Source organism: Tachyglossus aculeatus, chromosome 1 (genome assembly GCF_015852505.1).
Source record: "Tachyglossus aculeatus isolate mTacAcu1 chromosome 1, mTacAcu1.pri, whole genome shotgun sequence".
Classification (NCBI taxonomy): Eukaryota; Metazoa; Chordata; class Mammalia; order Monotremata; family Tachyglossidae; genus Tachyglossus; species Tachyglossus aculeatus.
In genome coordinates, this window is record NC_052066.1 from 105,821,795 (window position 1) to 105,839,456 (window position 17,662).

At 45.4% G+C, this 17,662-nt stretch overlaps 1 protein-coding gene across 1 annotated transcript in view; it reads left to right on the forward strand.

Annotated features, from left to right (window-relative positions):
- Positions 1-17,662, forward strand: part of CFAP61 (cilia and flagella associated protein 61) — a 389,026-nt gene that overhangs the window by 79,693 nt on the left and 291,671 nt on the right. The window contains exon 7 of the mRNA XM_038744718.1: positions 1,164-1,317. Within this exon, the coding sequence (XP_038600646.1) occupies positions 1,164-1,317 (154 nt within the window). The remainder of the gene's footprint in view (positions 1-1,163; positions 1,318-17,662) is intronic.

A 17,662-nucleotide genomic window follows, 5' to 3' on the forward strand; every position in this document is an offset into this window, starting at 1 on the left:
CTTCTGACAGTGGCAGTAAGATGTTATAGGAAAGTGTTAGAGATAACAAAGGACTTGAGAAGTATCTAGAGTGGAAAGAGCCCGGGCTTGGGAGTCAGAGGTCATGGGTTCTAATCCTGACTCCGCCACTTGTCAGCTGGGTGACTTTAGGCAGGTCACTTAGCTTCTCTGTGCCTCAATTACCTCATCTCTCAAATGGGGATTAATAATAATAATAATGGCATTTATTAAGCACTTACTATGTGCAAAGCACTGTTCTAAGCGCTGGGGAGGTTACAAGGTGATCAGGTTGTCCCACGGGGGGCTCACAGTCTTAATCTCCATTTTACAGATGAGGTCACTGAGGCCCAGAGAAGTGACTTGCCCAAAGTCACACAGCAGACATGTGGTGGAGCCAGGATTTGAACCCATGACCTCTGACTCCAAAGCCCAGGCTCTTTCCACTGAGCCACGCTGCTTCTCAGTAGATGCTCAATAAATAGTATGGTTTGGTTGCTCTTACTTCTTTTCCAGCAGCGTGGCTCAGTGGCAAGAACGTGGGCTTTGGAGTCAGAAGCCGTGGGTTCCAATCCCGCTCTGCCACTTGTCAGCTGTGTGACTTCGGGCAAGTCACCTCACTTCTCTGTGCCTCAGTTACCTCATTTGTAAAATGGGGATTGTGACTGTGAGCCCCACGTGAGACAACCCGATCACCTTGAGAAGCAGCCTGGCTCAGTGGAAAGAGCACGGGTTTTGGAGTCAGAGGTCATGGGTCCGAACCCCGGCTGCACCACGTGTCTGCCGTGTGACCTTGGGCAAGTCACTTCACTTCTCGGAGCCTCAGTTACCTCATCTGTAAAATGGGGATGAAGCCTGTGAGCCCCATGTGGGACAACCTGATCACCTTGTATCCCCCCCAGCGCTTCGAACAGTGCTTTGCACATAGTAAGTGTTTAACAAGTGCCATTATTATTATTGCCAACTTGTACTTCCCAGGCGCTTAGTACTGTTCTCTGCACACAGTAAGCGCTCAATAAATGAGATTGATGATGATGATGATGATATTATTATTATTATTATTGTATCTCCCCCAGCGCTTGGCACATAGTAAGCACTTAACAAATACAACATTATTATTATTAACAAGTACCACAATAGTAATTATTATTATTTCAATCTTTCAGAATAGAGGCACAGCCGTGGGGTTGATGAGCGTGTGCTCCCATGTGAACCTGAGCATGCTTCATCGCTGCTTCGACCTGAGGACTTTCCATGGGTTCTGCAAACCGCATCCTGATGACGTTCTGAAACCAAGGCAGAAACCAAGCTTTCAACCAAGTGACGGTGAGGTCAATGGGATCTATTTTCAGGATACATTATACCGACGTAACTTTACAGTTTTTGTCACTTTAAAACTTGTTTTTTCCCCCTTTTTCATCTGCCGGGCCTGAAACTGCCTGGATCAGCAGAGAAGCAGCGTGGCTCAGTGGAAAGAGCCCGGGCTTTGGAGTCAGAGGGCGTGGGTTCAAATCCCAGCTGTGTGACTTTGGACAAGTCACTTCACTTCTCTGGGCCTCAGTTACCTCATCTGTAAACTGGGGATTAAGATTGTGAGCCCCCCATGAGACAACTTGATCACCTTGTAACCTCCCCAGCGCTTAGAACAGTGCTTTGCACATAGTAAGCGCTTAATAAATGCCATCATCATCATCATTATTATTATCTTGCCTTTCCAGGATGGCTCATTTAGAACAGGTTCCATTTAGAGAAGCAGCGGGCTCAGTGGCAAGAGCCTGGGCTTGGGAGTCATATGTTGTGGGTTCTAATGCCGCCTCCGCCACGTGTCTGCTGTGTGACCTTGGGCAAGTCACTTCACGTCCCTGGGCCTCGGTTACCTCATCTGGAAAATGGGGATGAAGACTGTGAGCCCCACCTGGGACAACCTGATGACCTTATATCAACCCCAGTGCTTAGAACAGTGCTTGGCACATAGTAAGCGCTTAACCAATACCATCATTATTATTATTTTATTTAAATCTAGCTGAAGTGGGCTGTCGAGAATGCATTTTGGGGACTTTTGTATGCCAGTGAATATTTATATTTATAAAGCTCAATCAATCAATCGTATTTATTGAGCGCTTACTGTGTGCAGAGCACCGTACTAAGCGCTTGGGAAGTACAAGTTGGCAACATATAGAGACAGTCCCTACCCAACAGTGGGCTCACAGTCTAAAGATGACTTGTACTTCCCAAGCTCTTAGTACAGTGCTCTGCACACAGTAAGCGCTCAATAAATATGATGATGATGATGATGATGATGATGATGATGGGTCATTTCTAGTTGTCAATCAGTGGTATTTCTCAAGAACTCTCTATGTGCCAATCCCTGTGCTAAACACCGGAGAAAGTAGTACGCAATGTCCGGGAGAGATGTTCTTGCTCAGCTAATGTTTCCCCTCAGGTAAGCTCTGTGGCAGACAGGGATTACGCCTAAACTCTGTTTCATTGTACTGTCCCAAGTGCTTAGTACAGTGCCCTGCACACAGCACTCAGTAAGTACACATCATGCTGGTGATGGAGACGATGATGCTCTGTACCCAGGAAGTCTTTAATAAATACCATTGATATTTAATAAATAAATACCATAAATATCATAAATAAATACCATTGATTGATCGATTGACTCGGAGGAAAGGATGATAGAACTGTGGTAGGTCGGAGCCACCGGTCTGCTCTCCGATTAGTCCTAAGGGCGACGGTTTCCGTCGGGCAAATATTCAAGCTCGTGAGGTACTGCGACAGATAATTATAAAAATAGTGGCTTAGAGGATACTGCACGGGACTGGGAGTCCGAAGGTCACGGGTTCTATTCCCGGCTCCGCCACATGTCCGCTCTGAAACCTTGTTGGGCAAGTCACTGCACTTCTCTGGGCCTCAGTTCCCTCATCTGGAAAATGGGGATTAAGAGCGTGAGCCGTACGCGGGACAGGGACTACGTCCAACCTGACTACCTTGTATCCACTCCAGTGCTTAGAACTGCGCTTGGCACAGAGTAAGTGTTTACCACATATAATAGTAATAATAATAATAATTATTATTATTAATAATAAATCAAACCAAATGGTGAAGTCCCTAGGTTCTTGAGAGAAAAAACTGAAAAAGGTAAAGTAAAATGAATAGTCCTCCATGACTTTTTGACAATGACTTTTTAGTTGGACTGATTCTAATTTCTGGAGTCTTGAAGGATTTCAGATTGTGGGTGATTTGATTTGGGTTTTGATTTAGGTGATCTGTCACCTGATCAGCCCTCAGTGACCTCTCAGCGGAACCCAGCCCTTCTCAAGTGACCCAATATCCGGGGAATAATAATAATAATAATAATAATAATAATAATAATAATAATAATAATAATAATAATAATAATTTTGGTATTTGTTAAGCTCTTACTATGTGCAAAGCACTGTTCTAAGTGCTGGGGAGGATACAAGGTGATCAGGTTGTCCCATGTGGGGCTCACAATCTTAATCCCCATTTTACGGATAGTAATAATAATAATGGCATTTATTAAGCGCTTACTATGTGCAAAGCACTGTTCTAAGCACTGGGGAGGTTACAAGGTGATCAGGTTGTCCCACGTGGGGCTCACAGTCTTAATCCCCATTTTACAGATGAAGTAACTGAGGCCCAGAGAAGTGAAGTGACTTGCCCAAAATCACACAGCTGACAAGTGGCGGAGCTGGGATTTAAACCCATGGACCTCTGACTCCAAAGCCCGTGTTCTTTCCATTGAGCCATGCTGAGATGGGGATTCTTCTTCAGAGATCTTCTCTGAATTTCAATTCATGGGATGGCCTGAAACTCCCCTGTTGACCATTCAGAAATAATAATAATAATGGCATTTATAAAGCACTAACTATGTGCAAAGCATTGTTCTAAGTGCTGGGGAGGTCACAAAGTGATCAGGTTGTCCCACGTGGGGCTCACAGTCTTAATCCCCGTTTTACAGATAAGGTCACTGAGGCAAAGAGAAGTGAAGTGACTTGCCCAAAGTCACACAACTGACAAGTGGTGTATATATGTTTGTACATATTTATTACTCTATTTATTTATTTATTTATTTGTTTATTTTACTTGTACCTATCTATTCTATTTATTTTATTTTGTTAGTATGTTTGGTTCTGTTCTCTGTCTTCCCCTTTTAGACTGTGAGCCCACTGTTGGGTAGGGACTGTCTCTATATGTTGCCAACTTGTACTTCCCAAGCGCTTAGTACAGTGCTCTGCACACAGTAAGCGCTCAATAAATAAGATTGATGATGATGATGAAGTGGTGGAGCCGGGATTTGAACCCATGACCTCTGACTCCAAAGCCCGGGCTCTTTCCACTGAGCCACGCTGCTTCCTCCAGAGCCTTTTCAATAACTTTCCCTAAACGTGGGACAGCCAACACCGGGAAGGATAGTGGAAAGGAATGGAAAAATATTTAGTGTTTACATTTGCTCTCCCCTAGTAAAGCAGTAGCTATCGCTAACAAAAGATCAGCCTGGCTCATCTCCGACTGTTTTCATCAGCCAGTTAGTTAATATTGTAGGCTTTTTTTTGCTCCGAGATGGATCCGGCACATAATCAACTGATGAATTCTATATTAAGAAAGCAGGAATAAACACATTTTCCTCCCTATCTGCCACAACAAAGAGTGATGGCACTGGAGAGCAATCCCAAATGCACTGTAATCTCCCGTCCCATTTCTTTGATGAAAGTCTCGAAAAAAGGAACAAGTAATGAAAAGGAGATATAATTTGTGCCAAATATTTGCCAAAAAGACTTGTAAAAAACACAAATCTACATCTGGGTGCAGTCCACACGCCCACCCCTACAGAAAGAGAAGGTCACTCAGGATTCTGTGGCCCGGCTGAGGTATTAGAAACGTCACAGTCTTTTCTGCCCCTGCCTTGCTTGTTTTGAGCCGCTTCAGTCGATTCATTCCCGTTTCATCAAACCGCAACCCTGAACAGAGGGAGCCTTCTTTGGAGAATCTCGCAGAAACCTGGGACAAAACATCGATTGGAATGAGCGATAGCGATCCACACACAGTCCACTAAAAACCAGGAGCCCTTCGCCCCTGAACGCGTATAGGTACACATATAAAATACAGACTTAAATCGACTCACGTAATTGCCTCCGCTGCATAATTTCCCCACCCCGATTTTCGAGGTGGAAATAGAAGATTCTGTTCTGTCTGACCAAATCGTGAACTGCGATAGTGGCACAGGGCAGGGCAGGGAATGGAGAAGGGTGAAAACATAATGCGACAGAGACAGGCTAGTGCTGGCTGATGGGTCTTTCCTTGAAACGGGTCATGTCCTGGTGAGAGGAAGAAGAGAAGGGCTGGGGGGGAGTTAATTCACCGTGTCTATTGTACGCTACCCTTGAGAGTGCCGTAGAAGTAAGAGCAACAGTGTCAAGTGCCTCTTATCTTCCCCTTCCTTCCCTCCTCCTTTCTTTTTTCTGCTCTTTTCCCCCCTCCCTCCCTTATTCCTAGACTTAACTGTTAAATGAACCCGATAATAACCCCATCCATGTGTTTGCCTTGCAAAAATTATGCCCAAAAATTGGGGCAATTATGCAAGTAAATATGACCTTTACAGTTTGTCTAAGGAGAGCCATATTCTCATAGTAATAATAATAATGATAGTATTTGTTAATCAATCAATCGTATTTAAGCGCTTACTATGTTGCCAACTTAACTTACTATGTTGTTAAGCGCTTACTGTATGCCAAGCGCTGTTCTAAGGGCTGAGCACTGTTCTAAGCTCATCCCTCTGGCACCCCAGAATTTATTTTTTGGGGACCAAGATCCCGACTCTGCCACATGTCTGCTGTGTGACCTTGCGCAAGTCACTTAACTTCTCTGAGCCTCAGTTACCTCATCTGTAAAATGGGGATTAAGACTGTGAGCCCCAGGTGGGACAACCTGATTGCCTTGTATCCCCCAGCGCTTAGAACAGTGCTTTGCACATAGTAAGCGCTTAACAAATGCCATTATTATTATTATTATTATTATTATGGTCAAGGGAAGCTTTTCACATGGCAGAAGAGATATGGAATGGAATCCAGCCAGTAGCGGACTCTAGCCTGGAATGACTAACTTTGCCGATGATATGAGATTTGGATTTTGAACGATTGGTCCCGCCTTCATCAATTTCCTGGTATATAAAAAAAATCCCTCGACGAGTAGGTCGGGACTGAAGGGGAGTTGACCCAATGTGCGACGAGGGTCCCACAAGCCACAAACATCTAAAGGAGGTTCCAGGGCGGAGGGCTGGGAAGGGGCTGGGATGCAGGATGGGGATGCATTGGATGGTAGGGAAGCGATGGAGTGTGATGCAGGAGACGAGTGGTCAGGAGGAATGTTGAGCTAGGAGAACGGGGATGCCATGGACCCAGGGTTGGGCGGGAGGCGATGGGGATGGTCGTGGCAAAGTCCCACATTCTGCAGACCCGCAGCGTCCTTCCAGTCCCTGATCCTGGGTGACTGCAACATCCGGTACCTGCTTCTCAAAGAGCGGGCTTTCCAAGATGTCAATCGATCGTATTTGTTGAGCGCTTACCATGCGCAGAACACCGTACCGAGTGTTTGTTGTGATGGTAATGATTTTCCAGCACTCAAAAACCGTGGGACGGTACTGATCCGCGTTTGGATGCCTTTGCCAAGCGGGTCCCTGCGGTTCAGTTTTCTTGCTCTGGGTTGTCCACTGTGAACAATTGGCACAGATCACATAGAGCAATTTCAGTTACATATTTTAGGAATGGTAGGTAAGAAGTGGGAAGGCCAGGTTGGCATGAATAAGTGTGCGCCGATTTAATTTCTAGGAGGAAATCCTCTCCCAAGGGCTTAGTGCAGTGCTCTGCACTCAGTAAGCCCTCCATCCTCCAGGAATACCACTGATTGAAATGAAAACTCTGCTACTAAAGAGTATCTTATCAGATATACAAATATAAATCATTTTTTGCCCAAGGAAAAATTAAAATCTCAAGAATGATTGTCAAACAGCATAGCCCAGTGGAAAGAGCACAGGCCTGGGGAATCCGAGGACCTGGGTTCTAATCCAGGCTTCACCACTTGCCTGCTGTGTGTCCTTGGGCAAATCACTTAACTTCTCTGGGCCTGGGCTACCTCATCTGTAAAAAGGAGATTAAGACTATGAGCCCCACCGGGACAACGTGATCACCTTGTATCTACCCCATTGCTTAGAACAGTGCTTGCCACATAGTAAGCACTTAGTACCATAATTATTATTATTGAGTACTTACTGTGTGCAAAGCACTGTCCCAAGCGCTCGGGTGAGTACAATATAACAATAAACAGACACATTCCCTGCCCAAAGCCAGCTTACTGTCTAGAGATGAGTTTACTACTTTATATCTACCCCAGTGTTTAGTGCAGTGCCTAGCACATAGTAAGTGCTTAAACAAATGTCATAAAAAAGGGAAATTGATGCTCTTTTCTTTTTTTATATATTTTGGAAAATTAGGGAAAAAGCAGTCCAAATCCTGAGCTTATGCTTCATTTCCAGATTCATTTCTGACCATCATCAGTCTGCCCTATCTCTCCTGCCATATGCTTCTGTTGACAGTTAAAGGATTTTTGTTCATTAAAGGGAGTCTAGAGTGCACATGGAAATGAAAATTTGTCCGTGCATCTAGGTGGTAGTATAATTGGTTAAGTTTCAGTTTCTCACACAACTATGTATTTAGCACAAGTAACTTAGGGTGAAAATTTGCAAAATTAGAGCAAATATTCAACAATGAGACTGGTCAGAAAAATAGCTCTGTAAAATGCATCTCTAGATAATAATCCTGAAGTAATGGGTATATTCTCCTTCAGTGACCTTCAGAGCAAATCAACTAAGCCAAGACATTATTTTTCCAACTGGCAGCACACTGGCTCAGCATAATGTTTGTAAATCAAGCTGTGTTGTTTTGCTAGATACATCACAAACAGGGAAAATTTGGGGAATCACAATTTAGCTGGTCTTTTTCTTGATAATGCTGAGGCAAAAATAGGATCCAGCTTACTTTTTCACAGCTGGTTTGATGTTGCTACATTTATTAGTACCAAGTAATGTCGTCTGTTATCTAGGTCACTTTGAACCTGACAGTACACGCACCCTCGTTTTTTAAAAATAGAGTTGCCCAATGTTTCATTTCTGTAATTCTCATTAAAGCCTGGGATCTCAGTTCACTAAATTCCTCCAGAATTTTCAGTTCGGGGGACAAGGAGCAGAAAGTAGAGCTGCACTGAAGCCACTGAAGGTAGTGCTTTGCACATAGTGAGCGCTTAATAAATGCTATCATTATTATTATTATTAGTCTTTGTGTCCTTTTAGTGTTTTCCAGGCAAAGATGCCAGGACCTCTTTGGATAATATAGTTCAGCAACGCACGGTCCTTTCCTTATAAATACACACTACCTGACCGTCTTGCTATAGTTTGAGCCTGTTTCATCTTATTCCGCCATTTGTCTTTCTTGTGATAAACCCTGGTGAGTTTGAGAACCGTCTCCTTGATTCCAGATTAAACCATCGTGATTCCCTGAACGTCTCCTCATGAGCATCTTTGATCTCTCTGTGCTCCTCAGCTTCTCCATAAGGCCCTCTGATAGAGGGGAGCCTATTCCTAGGAGTCTAGCCAATACAGGTTATATACTGTCTTCTCTGAAATGTTGTAATTCCGTTCATCCATTCCGATGTTATTTCTGTTCGACGACAATGCTCCAGTGCAAACTCACTGAATTTGTAGTCCACTTTGACCTTTGGATCTTTTTCTGCAAGAGGTTCCCTGATTAATCTCTCATCCCTCCAGAACCCATTTATTGGCACATAACAATAATAATAATTATAATAATAATGGCATTTACTAAGCGCTTACTATGTGCAAAGCACTGTTCTAAGCACTGGGGAGGTTACAAGGTGATCAGGTTGTTCCACAGGGGGTTCACAGTTTTAATCCCCATTTTCCAGATGAGGGCTAGAGAAGTGAAGTGACTTGTCCACAGTCACACAGCTGACAATTGGCGGAGCCGGGATTTGAACCCATGAACTCTGACTCCAAAGCCCGGGCTCTTTCCACTGAGCCATGCTGCTTCTCTAGTAAAAAGTAAATGCTTAGCAAATACCATAGTCATTGTTATGAGAAGCAGCGTGGCTTAGTGGAAGGAGCACGGGCTCGGGAGTCACAGGTCGTGGGTTCTAATCACGGCTCCGCCACTTATCAGCTGGGTGACTTTGGGCAAGTCACTTCACTTCTCTGTGCCTCAGTTACCTCATCTGCCAAATGGGGATTAAGACTGTGAGCCCCACGTGGGACAACCTGATTACCTTGTATCTACCCCAGTGCTTAGGACAGTGTTTGGCACATAGTAAGCGCTTAAAAACTCCTCACCCTGGGCTTCAAGGCTGTCCATCACCTCACCCCCTCCTACCTCACCTCCCTTCTCTCCTTCTCCAGCCCAGCCCGCACCCTCCGCTCCTCTGCCGCTGACCTCCTCACTGTGCCTCGTTTTCTCCTGTCCCGCCATCGACCCCCGGCCCATGTCCTCCCCCGGGCCTGGAATGTCCTCCTTCTGCACATCTGTCAAGCTAGCTCTCTTCCCCCCCGCTTCAAAGCCCTACTGAGAGCTCACCTCCTCCAGGAGGCCTTCCCACACTGAGCCCCCTTCTTCTCCCCCTCCTCCCCCTCCCCATCCCCCCCCGCCTTACCTCCTTCCCCTCCCCACAGCACCTGTATATATGTATATATGTACATATTTATTACTCTATTTATTTTATTTGTACATATTCATTCTATTTATTTTATTTTGTTAATATGTTTTGTTTTGTTGTCTGTCTCCCCCTTCTAGACTGTGAGCCCGCTGTTGGGTAGGGACCGTCTCTATATGTTGCCGACTTGTACTTCCCAAGCGCTTAGTACAGTGCTCTGCACACAGTAAGCGCTCAATAAATATGATTGAATGAATGAATGAATGAATGATTATTATTATAGCCCCCAACAAATTGCTGCTACTTCTGCACTTCTGCCTCACCTACTCATTTTCATTCATTCAATCGTATTTAGTGAGAGCTTACTATGTGCAGAGCACTGTACTAAGCACTTGGGAGAGTACAAGACAACAATAGACAGACCCATTCCCTGCCCACAATGAGCTTACAGTCCCCTAAGCACTTGGGCACTCACTTCTCACCTATGAAGTACCTTTGAACTCAGTTACTTCCCCCTCTCTGTAAGTTATTTTGGTGTCTGTCTCCCCAGCTAGATTATAAACTCCTTGAGGTCACAGATCAAGGCTCACAGTCTTAATCCTCATTTACACTAGACTAGAGCATTTTCCCAAGCACTTTATCACAGAGCTCAACACAGAGTAAGTCCTCAAAAAATAACTATTGGCGTGGCTCAGTGGAAAGAGCACGGGCTTGGGAGTCAAAGGTCAAGGGTTCGAATGCCGGCTCTGCCACTTGTCTGCTGTGTGACCTTGGGCAAGCCACTTAACTTCTCTGTGCCTCAGTTACCTCATCTGTAAAATGGGGATAAGGACTGTGAGCCCCACGTGGGACACCCTGATCACCTTGTATCGTCCCCGCACTTAGAACAGTGCTTTGCATGTAGTAAGCGCTTAACAAATACCATTATTATTATTATTATTATTATTATTAACTATTGATTGACATATGGATTGATTGGGAGATACTTCCTCCCTAAGTGTATTCCCTGGTTCTGATTAAATTTTACCTGGGTTTCAACTATTCCGCCAGTGAACTGCAGCGAGGCTTAATGGAAAGAGCTCGGGCCTGGGAAGTCAGAGCACCTGGGTTCTAATCCTGGCTCCACCATTGAATAATGATGGCATTTATTAAGCGCTTACAATGTGCAAAGCACTGTTCTAAGTGCATGCAGTCTTCTAGACTGTGAGCCCACTGTTGGGTAGGGACCGTCTCTATATGTTGCCAACTTGTACTTCCCAAGTGCTTAGTACAGTGCTCTGCACACAGTAAGCGCTCAGTAAATCTGATTGAATGTCCTCTGCGTGAACTAAGGCAAGTCGCTTCATTTCTCTGGGCCTCAGTTACTTCATCTGTAAAATGGGGATTAAGACCACGAGCCCCACATGGGACAGGGACTAATTACCCTGGTGTTGAGCACGGTGTCTGGCACATAGTAAATGCTTAACAAATACCGTTAAAAAAAAAAGCACCTGAATTTTAATTCCTAAATTAGCAACAGCTTCCAGTTTGGTATTGCTGCAAGTGGTCTCAGGAGCATTCTCTCTTCCTGAGCATTCTCTCTCCCTTCCTTCATCTGAGTTGCTAAAGAAAAATAAATGATTAAGGAAGCAGCATGGTCTAGCGGAAGAGCACGGGCCCAGGAGTCAGAGGATCTGGGTTCTCATCCCGGCTCCCCAGCTGGTGTTTGCTGTGTGACCTTGGACAAGTCACTTCACTTCTCTGAATCTCAGTTCCCTCATCTGTAAAATGGGGATTAAGACAGTGAGCCCCACATGGGACAGGGACTGTGTCCAACCTGATTAGCTTGTATCTACCCCAGCTTCTAGTACAGTGCCTGGCACACAGTAAATGCTTAACAGATACCATAAAGAAAATCCTGAATTCTATTCCGGCCCTCCTAAATTAGCAGCACTTCCCAGTTTGGTACTACTGCAAGACTCGGGAGCATTTTCTCTTCCTCGGCATTCTCCTTCCTTCCCTTCATCTGAGTTACTGATAGAAAAATAAATGATTAAGGAAGCAGCTTGGTATAGTGGAAAGGCAGGCTTGGGAGTCAGAGGATCTGGGTTCTCATTCCAGCTCCGCCACTTGTTCACTCTGTGACCTTGGGCAAGTCACTTAACTTCTCTGAGTAACATTTCCTTCATCTGTAAAATGGGAAATCAATAGCTGTTCTCCCTCCTACTTATCCTCTTACCCCCATGTGGTACAGGGACTGCGTCCAAACTGATTATTTTGTATCTAGCCCAGTGCTTAGTACAGTGCTTGACATAAACACTGCACACAGTTAAGTGCTCAATAATGAATGAGTATAGTAAGCACTTAGTAAATATTATTATTAGTATCAATATTATTGTTGTTACTGTTATCATTATTATTATTCCAACTCGGTTGTACTTTCCCAAACACTTGGTACAGTGCTCTGTACATAAGTACTCAATAAATACCATTGATTGATTGATTGATTGATTGATCGTGGATCCAGGGCCAAGCTGTGAGGCACACCATGCGATCTGTTCCTAAGGATAATAATAATAATGATTATGGTACTTGTTAAGCACTTACTATGTGCCAGGCACTGTTCTAAGCATTGGAGCAGATACAAGTTAAGCTGGTTGAATGAAATCCTTGCCTCACATGGGGCTCAAACCAGCGTGGCTCAGTGGAAGGAGGCCGGATTTGGGAGTCAGAGGATGTGCATTGTAATCCTGGCTCCACCACTTGTCTGCTGTGTGACCTTGGGCAAGCCACTTCACTTCTCTGTGCCTCAGTTTCTTCATCTGTAAAATGGAGATTAAGACTGTAAGTCCCATGTGGGATGACCTGATTACCTTGTATCTACCCAGCACTTAGAACAGTGCTCGGCACATAGTAAGTGATTAACAGATTCATTCATTCAATCGTATTTGTTGAGCGCTTACTGTGTGCAGAGCACCTACTAAGCGCTTGGGAAGTACAAGTTGGCAACATATAGAGACGGTCCCTACCCAACAGAGGGCTCACAGTCTAGAAAGTGGGCTCACAGTCTAGAAAACAGAGTGTGAAAACAGATACCATAATAATAATAATGATAATGATTATTATTATTAATCCCCATTTTAAAAATGAGGTAACTGAGGCCCGGAGAAGTGAAAAGACTTGCCCAAGTTCACACAGCAGACATGTGGTAGAGCTGGGATTAGAACCCAGGTCCTTATGACCTCTTATCTCTTATCTTATCCCGGCTCTGCCACTTGTCAGCTGTGTGACTTTGGGCAAGTCACAACTTCTCTGGGCCTCAGTTCCCTCATCTGTAAAATGGGGGTTAAAACTGTGAGCCCCCCCGTCGGACAACCTCATCACCTTGTAACCTCCCCAGCGCTTAGAACAGTGCTTTGCACATAGTAAGCGCTTAATAAATGCTATCATCATTATTATTATTATTATTATTATTATTATTATTATCTCTCCAGTCATTCATTCTCAGTCTCTTTTGCGGGCTCCTCCTCGCCCTCCCATCCCCTTACTGTGGGGGTTCCCCAAGGTTCAGTGCTTGGTCCCCTTCTGTTCTCGATCTACACGCACTCCCTTGGTGACCTCATTCGCTCCCACGGCTTCAACTATCATCTCTACGCTGATGACACCCAGATCTCCATCTCTGCCCCTGCTCGCTCCCCCTCTCTCCAGGCTCTCATCTCCTCCTGCCTTCAGGACATCTCCATCTGGATGTCTGCCCGCCACCTAAAACTCAACATGTCCAAGACTGAACTCCTTGTCTTCCCTCCCAAACCCTGCCCTCTCCCTGACTTTCCCATCACTGTTGACGGCACTACCATCCTTCCCGTCTCACAAGCCCGCAACCTTCTCACAAGAGACCTTGGTGTCATCCTCGACTCCGCTCTTTCGTTCACATCCACCCCTCACATCCAAGGCGTCACCAAAACCTGCCGGTCTCAGCTCCGCAACATCGCCAAGATCCACCCTTTCCTCTCCATCCAAACTGCTACCCTGCTCATTCAAGCTCTCATCCTATCCCGTCTGGACTACTGTATCAGCCTCCCCTCCGATCTCCCATCCTCTTGTCTCTCCCCGCTTCAATCCATGCTTCATGCCGCTGCCTGGATCATCTTTGTCCAGAAACACTCTGGGCATATTACTCCCCTCCTCAAAAATCTCCGGTGGCTACCAGTCAACCTGCACATCAGGCAGAAACTCCTCACCCTGGGCTTCAAGGCTGTCCATCCCCTGGCCCCCTCATACCTCCCCTCCCTTCTCTCCTTCTCCAGCCCAGCCCGCACCCTCCGCTCCTCTGCCGCTAATCTCCTCACCGTTAGGCCTCGTTCTCGCCTTGTCGCCGTCGACCCCGGCCCACGTCCTCCCCCGGGCCTGGAATGCCCTCCCTCTGCCCATCCTCCAAGCTAGCTCTCTTCCTCCCTTCAAGGCCCTACTGAGAGCTCACCTCCTCCAGGAGGCCTTCCCACACTCAGCCCCCTCCTTCCTCTCCCCCTCTTCCCCCCTCTACCCCCCCACCTTACCTCCTTCCCCTCCCCACAGCACCTGTATATATGTATATATGTTTGTACATATTTATTACTCTATTTATTTATTTATTTTACTTGTACATATCTATTCTAATTATTTTATTTTGTTAATATGTTTGGTTTTGTTCTCTGTCTCCTCCTTCTAGACTGTGAGCCCACTGTTGGGTAGGGACCGTCTCTAGATGTTGCCAAATTGTACTTCCCAAGTGCTTAGTACAGTGCTCTGTATACAGTAAGCGCTCAATAAATACGATTGAATGAATGAATGAATGAATGAATGAGGATAGGAGATCAGAGAGGAGGCTGATGCAGTAATCCAATCGGGATAGGATTTATTGAGTGCTTACTGTGTGCACAGCACTGTACTAAGCACTTGGGAGAGTACAATACAATAATGTAACAGACACATTCCCTGCCCACAATGAGCTTAAAGTCTAAAGGGGGGCGGACGGACATTAATCTAAATGAATAAATAAATGACAGATATGTATATAAATGCTGTGGGGCTGGAAGGGGAATGAACAAAGGGAGCAAATCCTTACTGTGACTCTCCACCCTGCTATGCCATCAAGCAGTAGTAGTAACCAACCAGATAATAATAATAATAATAATGGCATTTATTAAGCACTTACTATGTGCAAAGCACTGTTCTAAGCGGTGGGGAGTTTACAAGGTGATCAGGTTGTCCCCCGGGGGACTCACAGTCTTAATCCCCATTTTACAGATGAGGGAACTGAGGCACAGAGAAGATAAGTGACTTGCCCAAAGTCACACAGCTGACATTTGGCAGAGCCAGGATTTGAACCCATGACCTCTGACTCCAAAGCCCGGGCTTTTTCCACTGAGCCACACTGCTTCTCACTGATCATACATTCATAGGTTGCCTTGGGGTCCCAAATCCAGAGACATCCAGAGAAGCAGCATGGCTCAGTGGAAAGAGCCCGGGCTTTGGAGTCAGGGGTCATGGGTTCGAATCCCAGCTCTGCCAATTGTCAGCTGTGTGACTTTGGGCAAGTCACTTCACTTCTCTGGGCCTCAGTTCCCTCATCTGTAAAATGGGGATTAAGACTGTGAGCCCCCCCCCCCCCCCTCCGGGGGACAATCTGATCTCTTTGTAACCTCCCCAGTGCTTAGAACAGTGCTTTGCACATAGTAAGCGCTTAATAAATGCCATTATTATTATTATTATTATTACAGTCACCTTCCTGATCCCCTGTCGTCTATTAGATTGCAAACTCCTTTAGGGAAGGCATCAGGTCTTCCTACTCTATTGTACTCTCCCAAGCATTAGGTATAGCGCTCTGCTCAGAGTAAGTGCTCACTGCATGCCAATGATTGAATCGTTTCTGCCTCATTGTCAGATTTTGTCATTTTTGTCGTTCCACAAATCGCTTTTAGCCCCTGGGAATGTCAACCGCTGTCAGGCCATGATTGCATCAGTGGACTCTCTCCCACTATGGATATCATCATCATCAATCGTATTTATTGGGCACTTACTGTGTGCAGAGCACTGTACTAAGCGCTTGGGAAGTACAAGTTGGCAACATATAGAGACAGTCCCTACCCAACAGAGGGCTCACAGTCTAAAAGGGTGGGGGGGATATTCAATTCCTTTTTAATAATAATAATAATAATAGCATTTGTTAAGTGCTTACTATGTGTAAAGCACAGTTCTAAGCACTGGGGAGGATACAAGGTGATCAGATTGTCCCACGTGGGGCTCACAGTCTTCATCCCCAATTTACAGATGAGGTAACTGAGGCCCAGAGAAGTGAAGTGACTTGCCCAAAGTCACACAGCTGACAATTGGCGGAGCTGGGATTTGAACCTGTGACCGCCAACTCCCAAGCCCGTGCTCTTTCCATTGAGTCACGCTGCTTTTTCTGTGTGTGGCATTTGTTAAGCACTTACTGCGTGCCAGACACTGTACTAAGTGCTGGGGTAGAAACAAGCTAATCAGGTTGGACACAGTCCCTGTGCCACATGGGGTTCACAGTCTTCATCCCCATTTTACAGATGAGGTAACTGAGGCCCAGAGAAGTGAAGCGATTTGCCCAAGGTCAAGCAGAAGACAAGTGGAGGAGACAGGATAAGAACCCAGGTCTTTCTGACTCCCATGTCCATGGGCTATCTATTAGTCTGAGAAGCAGCGTGGCTCAGTGGAAAGAGCCCAGGCTTTGGAGTCAGAGGTCATGGGTTCAAATCCCGGCTCCACCACTTGTCAGTTGTGTAACTTTGGGCAAGTCACTTCACTTCTCTGGGCCTCAGTTACCTCATCTGTAAAATGGGGATGAAGACTATGAGCGCCCCCCATGGGACAACCTGATCACCTTGTAACCTCCCCAGCACTTAGAACAGTGCTTTTCACATAGTAAGTGCTTAATAAATGCCATCATTATTGTTATTATTACTAGGCCACGCTACTTCTCATGCCCTGCAAACATCTCACGAATAATGATTCTTGCCATGCAAACATCTCACGACTAATAATTCATGCCATTCCAACATCGCAGATGTTGGGATTCCATATTTTCATATTCTGTGATGCCCAAGGGCTGTGGTGTGATTTTGAGCAGTTTCACCCCACATCGTTGTGAGATTTCTGAATTTACGAATAGAGCCTCAAGGTCCTTGAATTAAGAAACACTTGATTTTAGTTGTTTCTATCGGATCCCAGATCAGATCAGATGCTGTTGATGCCTGTCTACTTGTTTTCATTCATTCATTCAATCGTATTTATTGAGCACTTACTGTGTGCAGAGCACTGTACTAAGCTCTTGGGAAGTACAAGTTGGCAACATATAGAGATGGTCCCTACCCAACAGCGGGCTCACAGTCTAGAAGGGGGAGACAGACAACAAAACAAAACATATTAACAAAATAAAATAAATAGAATAAATATGTACAAGTAAAATAAATAGAGTAATAAATATGTACAAACATATATACATATATACAGGTGTTGTGGGGAGGGGAAGGAGGTAAGGCGGGGGGATGGGGAGGGGGAGGAGGGGGAGAGGAAGGAGGGGGCTCAGTGTGGGAAGGCCTCCTGGAGGAGGTGAGCTCTCAGTAGGGCCTTGAAGGGAGGAAGAGAGCTAGCTTGGCGGATGGGCGGATGTGTGTTTTGTTTTGTTGTCTGTCTCCTTGCTTCTAGATTGTGAGCCATTGTTGGGTAGGGATGGTCTCTACCTGTTGCCGAATTCTACTTTCCAAGTTCAGTGCTCTGCGCACAGTAAGTGCTCAATAAATACGATTGAATGAATGAATCCCGCTCTGATTGCCGCTCTCATTTCCCGAGAGACCCACGCTGGAACCATTCTGAGGAATGGCTGGGATCACCAGGCACTTAGGTTTGGTCTGATGAAGGTAGCTACAAAACCCTT